At 38.8% G+C, this 8,311-nt stretch overlaps 1 protein-coding gene across 1 annotated transcript in view; it reads left to right on the top strand.

The window, feature by feature from the left end:
* The window catches only part of PLCL1 (phospholipase C like 1 (inactive)), a 298,233-nt gene extending 295,990 nt beyond the window's left edge, over positions 1 to 2,243 (top strand). The window contains exon 6 of the mRNA XM_024564192.4: positions 967 to 2,243. Coding sequence (XP_024419960.2) covers positions 967 to 1,149 — 183 coding nt within the window. The 3' untranslated portion in view covers positions 1,150 to 2,243. The remainder of the gene's footprint in view (positions 1 to 966) is intronic.
* Positions 2,244 to 8,311: the final 6,068 nt, after the last annotated feature.

Consider the following 8,311-nt stretch of genomic DNA (forward strand, 5'->3'; position numbering starts at 1 on the left):
AAGCAATAAAACAGCGTATCTTGGAGTACCTTGCATAAAATAAGAGATGTCCTTTCTCTGGGTGTCTGCTCTGTAGAGGAGGGCCCAGCTGTCTGTGTAACATCCACATCCCCCCACGCTGCCCTTCACAGTGCCTGGGCTGCACTCTCAGGCGCCGTCCTGGGACTGGTAAGGGGAGAGAGTGGAGGAACCACTTCCTCTGTCGTCTGTACACTGCGGAAACGTGCTCTGGCTTCCCCACACCTGGTTCTCCGGGTGCCTGGGCCAGCACCAGTGTGTGCTCTTGATCATTATGACAATGAAATAAAATAAGAAATAAAAATTGTGGGAAAAGATATATCTCAGGCACTGATGTAACTTGACAGCTAATGATTTCCTCAGGATGATGGAAAAGACAGAGGGATGTGGGTAACTGATAATTTCTCAAAAGGCAGCTTTTAATATTTTGGGGATAACCCAAAATATTAAAAATCGGTTAACCAAGCTAAGGATGTATAATTTACTTTACGGAAGATGTTTCATTTGCAAGCTCTTGCACACTGAGGGGCTGATTTCATTTAGCTCTTGAAGGCCGAGTTTCTTTCCTCGTCTTCTCCCAAGGCTAGGTGGGGATGCTGGGCCTGGGTGGGGCGGCAGCATGCAAAGTCCAGACCGTGGCGATGGAAGGGCTGATGTCCTTGGCACATTCAGAGGTTCTTTATACCAGAGAGGGGTCCCCGGGATGTTGTTCCTGACCACAGGAATCTCAAGGGGCTGCCGGCAACCACAGAGCTGGTTGGGAAGGCTCAGGTTCACATACGGGGCTTAAACAGCGAAGACCCTCAATAGCTAGAAAAGGACCGTGGGCTTAAACCCTGGAGAACTGAGTTCTCGGGTCTGGGTCTGTTTCCTCACTGAGCAATAGTCACTCAGGATGTGGCTGGACCATAATGTTCTTCTTTGGTATATATTTCTACCTGTTTGTAGGGCCAAGGCGATCTGTTGAAGAATGCAAAGAATGAAGCTATAGAAAACATGAAGCAGATCCAGCTGGCGTGCTTATCTTGTGGACTTAGCAAAGCCCCCAGCAGCAGCGCCGAGGCCAAGACCAAGCGCGGCCTGGAAGCCATAGAGGAGAAGGAAGGTGGTGAGGAGAACGGGAAGCTGTGACCCCGAGCAGGATCCACGTGTTCACCCATCCTTTCCGTCAAAGACTCTGGTTTTTCCTTCCTGGTTCTCTTTCTTTAAGCTTTTTAGATGTTCACAAAAAGATGCCAGCTACGGGATGTTGGATATAAACAGATATTTTCACAATGTCAGTATTTTAATGTAGTTAATTTATCTAAGTTAAAATGTTTGGTAGCAGTGTTTTAAATTCTGAGATGTTTGTATGATAACCATGTATGGATGTGGGTGGAAGTGTGTGTGTGTGTGTGTGTGTCTCAGAGAGACAGAGAGAGAGAGACAGAGAGAGGTTGAGATCCTGTTAAAATCTATTCTTCGTTGCGTTATTCATTTGGTAAGTTATTAATGTATCATTTTAGGAAAAATTTGTCAATCTAAAATTCTAAAGAGCACTTACTAGAACCTGTTGCTGTGTTTAACTTTACTTCTCTACTTTCATCATTTAATTCAGAGATGTTAACATAGCGTTTTATTGAAGAAAGCCAAATTTACCAATGCATAGGTATTTTGATAGATTACATGTAGATTAGAGAAGTTTCTAGTAATCATAGTAGAAATAAAAGTGAATTAAAGATAAACAAATGACCAGAATTTCTGGAAAGATCAGAAAATTCACGTCTTCAGTTAGTAAACTCTTTAAAATATTTATTAAATAAAATCAATTTTTAGAAAGTTTTATGCAGTTGTTTACTAAGCAGGTATGATTTCAGGGGGAAAGTTGACCATTAGTGAATTTATACCCAGCTACGTGGTACTCTGAAACACGGTAAGAGCTCTTTTGTAATTAGGATTTTGATGTGACAATATTGTTTAGTTACAAAATTTTAAGGTTGGGGTTTGTAGGAAGGTCTCACTCTCCCAAAACTGGGAGTCTAGCATCGTTTTCTGTAGCAGACGTGGGCAGCTAGGGGTCTTGGCTTGGATAGCACTTAATTCGGAGTAATAAATTTGAACTCAGCGACATTGTTAAACAATACCATGCCGTCGTGTCGAGCTGACATGAACTCTGTGGGTCAGATAACATCTTCCTGATGATTTAAGAACTAGTTGATTACAAAATGTCTATGATGTGATTTTAACACATGGGGAAAAACACAAAAAAGAAGCAAATGACTAATTAGGGTACATTTATAATTGCATCCACGTCATTTTTGCCCTAATATTTTCATAAAGTACTTGAGTGTAATATGTTTGTTACCTCCAACAGAACTAAATGTTCTATGGTTATGAAAATATATTTATTTAAAACATTGCTTTTATTTTTAAAAGCTTCTTAATTAATTTGATTAACAAATATGCTAATTTGGGGAATGTAGGGAAGATAATTGTTGAAATTTTGCAAATATAAACATCTTCTATTAGCTACTGTGTTAAGTTATTTCTGAGTTCTTAACACTATCATGTTCACGCTGCACATTATTGAGAGTAAAGATGTGAAACAATACTTTCATTGTTCCCTTTTATTGTGATAATGAAAATTGGTTCTTTTATAAAAACTATCTTAAAGGGTACGATATATGCATGGACCAGATACAATGAAACTTCTCCTTGGGGTTCACTGGGGACTTGGGGAGATACGCGAGCTCATGTTGGTAGGTTTCCAGATGGTACTGCAATGGCCTGAAAACATTTCTTTCCTTCCGTTATACTAAACCTTCACGGGAGAAGGAGTCGCGGGATGCACATATCTAAGTTCCTCGTGATGAAAAGAGGTGATGATGGACAGAAACAAGGCCCGCTATACATCAGCCGTATGGTGGGTTTCACCTGTGGGCCTCTTCACCTCCCTGAATTCCCCTTGGAGAAATCCGTGGCTTTGTTGGGGAGCTGATAAAGAGAAGATAAAGGGGTGCAAACTCTCAAACGATATTCATTTCTTTACTTAAGGGTCAAATCTAATTTTAGTTTATTCCATTTGTCCTGGAGCTCCACTCATACTGAGGACCTACTCAAATATTTTTTAGAACATGAGATGATTCCACCTCATCTAATGCTACTTCTGGCAGTGGGTCATCAGCCATTCTCTGCTTCATTGCACTGGGTATGGTTTCTAGATAAGGAGTGAGGTGCGGGGCAGAGAGTAGCTTTGGATGCGAGGAGTGAAGAAGTACAATGAAGACAATGCCTAGTATGGTCTTGCCTCTGGATGGAATAGCAAACATAAGCAAACAAAGCATTTACATTATTACATTCTTCGAGTGTCTGTGTCCTTTCCAGACTTGAACTGCAGGAGAAAAAGCCCCCTTCTACACTCAGCTTTTGGTGATGCCGGGGAGGGTAGTCTGGTAGATATTAATTCTGTTCTTGTTTATTAATTTTTACATCACTAAGGGGATTTGAAGCAGAGGTGGAAAGTATCATCACAGACATTTTATAGGTGAGGAAACCCCAGACCACTGATACAGTAAATGGAAGAAGTGACTTTGAATTCTGGTGTTTCTGATTGTATGTGCAAGAATATTTATTTTAACTCTTTCTGTTATAACCACAGATAGAAAGAACTTTATCATATTTTCTGATAAGCAAATATTAATGATTAATATAAAAATGCAAAAATAGAGAAATGTGTAAGAAATAAAAATCACCCACTATTAACATTTAAATTTATACCCTTTCAGACAAAGTTTAAAGTTTATACATGCATGTAAATCATGCTTTCATTTTTAACAAAAATGAGATCATTTTATATCGACTGTGTAACAGGCTTTTTACAATAATAAACATAAAGCATCAGGGGCCTCTCTCTATTGCACACACACATGCACACACGGATACTGGGGTTTTCACAAATGATGTATTTTATTTGGTCGCCGAATCTTTTAAATTCTTAGACAATAGACACTTTCAAGAATCGGGGAAATTTCACATAAAAATACAATTTTCTACTTTTAAAAAATATACATTAGAAAAAAATCAGATTAGAATATCTCTGAGTATTCTGACAACACCCCACCCAACAAATACACTTCTTACTTGGCATCAGTTCACAGGAGCTGCCCTCCCAGAGGGGCGCGCGCTGCCGGGCTGCCGAGGAGCCGCTTCACTCCTCACGTGCATCCTGCCTCCTGGGTGTCTTAGGTGGTGCTTCTGGCTCCAAACCACTTTTTATAGTAGTGACGGGGCATCTTATCATGTGGGTTATCACAACATGTTTGACCAGTTCCCTAGTGATAGACTTTTCTCCCCTAATTTCTTGTTATATAAGCATTGCAGTGACAGAAATCCATTTCTGCAAAGTTGTTCAACTTTTTCTTTAGGATAAATTTCTAGAAGTGGAATTATGGGGTCAAAGGATATATATATATATTTATATGTATTTACATATGTGTGTATATATATATATTTAGGGATTTTGAGATACCTTGCCAAATAGTATCCAGAAGATGTGTCCATTTAAACTCTCACCAGGAGTGTCTGAGAGTACTCAAATCTTGGCTAATACTAAGTTTAATTTTTCTCATTTCCCATTATCTTTACTCTAGTGAGATTGAACACGTTATGTTTATTGACTATAAATAATCTCATAGATTATTTACTTTTGTTTTCTGATCATTTTTTTGTGGGGTGGTAAATTTTTATCTTTCATTTATTTTCGAGAGGCATTTACTTAATAAGAATTTTAACTGGGTGTTTGTCACATGAGCTGCTGCAGGTCCATTTTCATTTTTGTCCCCAACGTGATTGTCCTGATTGCCCCAAGACAATCAGCTGACGCCCCCGTTTGTTGTAAGTACTGCCCGCTGCCCGCGACTCTGCGGTGCCATCCTTGTCAAAGAGGAAATGCCCGTGTGTGTGTGTTCGCTTCTGGAATCTGTCTTTGCTTCTACTGGGGTGTGTCTGCCCTGGCAACATTACCACACTGTCTTAATTACTGTCACTTTACAATGTTTCGATATCAGAGAGTGTAGGTCTCCCTGCTTTTCCTTTCCAATATTTTCTTGGTTACTTTTGGCTCTTTGCATTTACGTATAAACTTTAGTATCCAGTCCATTCCCTTGGTGTAGTTCTCCATTTATTTAGGTCTTATTTAATATCTCTTAATTTAATTTCATAGATTTCTGTGTAAAGGCCTCGCTTCTCTTTCAAAGGTTTATTCTTAGGCATTTGATGTTTTTCTTGCTGTTAGAAATAGTAACGTTTTAAAATTTAAATTTTAAATTGATTATTTATAGTATATAGAAAATATAACGTGTTGACTAGCTGTGCAACATTAATATGTCTTGTAACAGGTTTTATATCCTTGTTCCTCCGTCGGGGAAACCGAGGCATGTTTCTTTAAGGCGACCCCAGAAGTTACACTTACTGGCTCTCAGTTTGGTGACTTCTTATTCCTCCACAGTTATTTTTAGCAGCATCTTGTCAACAAGATAAAGGAAACCAGAAGAGTAAGTCATCCAAATATGTTTAAGTCATAGCTGATTTAAGCTTAAACACAAGGAAGTTCCAAGGATGCGACGGTGGGAATTTACTGCTTCGTGTTTTCGTCATGGCGAGCGTGCTGCTGACATCCTGGCTGCATTAGGCATAAATGGACTTCTGGGTTTTAAATTCTTTTCTGAGTTCTTTAAAATTTCCCAGGCCTTAACTGAAATATACATTGTAATATATTGGGATACATATGAATATATGAGTATATGTTATAAATATTGAGTATTTTTTTTTGTTTGGAGATTGTTAGATTTGTTGTCTGCATTTGTCCATTTCTAAATATGCCTATACATAGTTCTCTCTTCTGTACAATGTCTTTATAAAATATAATGCATAAATGTTCAGCTTTTAGGATTGCTAAAACAAACATACTAATAGTCCTGGCACATTGCTTAATAGTCCTTTTTATGTGTCTTTTATTCATGTAATTATAGATTTCTGCATTTCTCAACAACAAATTCACAATCACTTGATGGGTAAAACAAACCATGACAAAGGAAAGGATAACAATAGCTTTTATAAGAATATTTTACAGCACTTCTTATCTCTAGAAAGCAATGAAGCACAGCTGAATGGAGAATGCTAATCAAACAAAATCTCAAGGGCATTGTAACTTCAATGATTAGAGAGGTTTTGCTCAGTAGCTAATATTAATGTCATATATTCTTAAAATTCTCCTTATCTGTTTTACTTTGAAGATATACTGTAGCTGCTACTTGTCAGCACATGTAGTCTAAGTAATTTGACCTTGTAAGCCGGAGAGTCCAGATTATAGAGTTTCTGCACAGTGCTCTTCATCAGTATATCCATACCCGGGACACCATGTATTCTGATTTTTTTTTCTCATAAAATACAATGCTGCCAGGCATGCGGAGCAGGAGAGTGTGAAATCCTAGCGCCTTGATGAAAAGGCCTGGATGATTATTGGGTTTGCAGTATTCTAACCATCTTGTCACAGCCGGAACAGGTTTTCAGTCACAGTACCTGGGAGGGCCTTTCTCCCTTTTGGCAGAGCAACTGGGGACACGTGGGAAAAGGCCCAGGGGTAGAATTATAGCCTCACTTTCTGACTTCTGTTCTCTCGTGGCAATCTTCCTGCTGCTTCCCCTCCATGCTCTGGATGTTTTCCCGTTTCCATGATCTGCCCATCGATTCCTTCTGTGCTCCGATTTTCAATTAGCCTTTCAAATAGGAGAAATATCAAGCTTCCTGGAAAAAATTTTTAAAAATCTCACTCAGGCCACCACACAAAAATAAATCAACCAATACTCTTGAGTTTGCTCCTCCACCAAACAAATCCCCTTTTCCCTTGTAGCTTCTTCATTTAACTTTGACTCTTACGAGCCCTTTCTACCTCCAAGCTGTTAATTCTTCTATTTGCTCCAAGAGGCACATTTCCAAGCCCGTTCTCTGGTCCAGATGTTCCACAACAGACCACTCCCCACTGTGAAAACAAAGGCGCTTTTGCCCTAAAGCTGTATATTTTAGCAGTCACCAAGGTAAGAGGTTTTTTTTAATCTTCTTGTTGAAATATCACGATGAATTTCTTTACTTTTAATTAATTTCTCTGTGCTATTGGTTCAATTTAATTGTGAGGAGGATTGTAGCATGAAAATTTAAGGAACTATAATTTTTATTTAAAGAATCAAATTGTAAAAGAATGTGCTTTGAAAATTGGTTTCTATATTTGTTTGTTTGTTAATAGTGTCAGATTATACACCAATATTTTTTGTAGAGAATATTTGGACATCTCTGAGATTTATTCCACTGCTGGGGTTATACCCTGAGAACCCTGAAATACCAATTCAAAGAACCTGTGCACCCCAATGTTTATAGCAGCACTATTTATAATAGCCAAGTGCTGGAAACAGGCTAAGTGCCCATCAGTAAATGAGTGGATCAAAAAACTGTGGCACATTTACACAATGGAATTCTATGCAGCAGAAAGAAAGAAGGAGCTTCTACCCTTTGCGACAGCATGGATGGATCTGGAGTGCTTTATGCTGAGTGAAACAAGCCAGTCAGTGAAAGACAAATACCATATGATCTCGCCTATAAGCAGAACCTAATCAACAAAACAAACAAGCAAGCAAAATAGAACCAGAGACATGGAAACAAGGAACAGACTGTCAGTGACCAGAAGGGAGTGGGTGGGGTAGGAGGGAAAAGAAGGGTAAGTCTGGTGAAGGAACAGGTGTGAATGACCCATGGACATGGACAACAGGGTGAGGATTGACTGTGGGAGTGGGGGATGGGGGGGCAGGGCAGAGGAGAGCAATGGGGGAAAATTGGGGCAACTGTAATAGAACAACAATTTTTTTAAAGATTAATTCTAAGTAAGAAAATGTTTTTATGAATTCTTTTGGAACAGTTTCTAAATAATCATGAAAATATTATACAGATAGAATAAAGTTTTATTAATTATGAGCTAATTTTTCAGTCCGTGATGAATAGTTTTTTCCTCAAGTACGAGCAAGGAGTTATAAAATAATAACTGTTGCAATGTACAAAATAATGCTTTATTTCCTTTTATAATCATGAGCGTGGCAGCAGTATTCACCACCATTATAACTAGGAGAGGTTTAAAATCAAATTTTCATGTAAAAAAGTCTTGATTTCACACCCCCACCCCTCATCACCTGTTCTTCTGCTAGTCATTTCCTCTGTCGCCATCTCCCCAGGAGCTTTGGGCAAAGTCCCAGAGACCCATCTTCATTCC

Source organism: Desmodus rotundus, chromosome 2, assembly GCF_022682495.2.
Source record: "Desmodus rotundus isolate HL8 chromosome 2, HLdesRot8A.1, whole genome shotgun sequence".
NCBI lineage: Eukaryota > Metazoa > Chordata > Mammalia > Chiroptera > Phyllostomidae > Desmodus > Desmodus rotundus.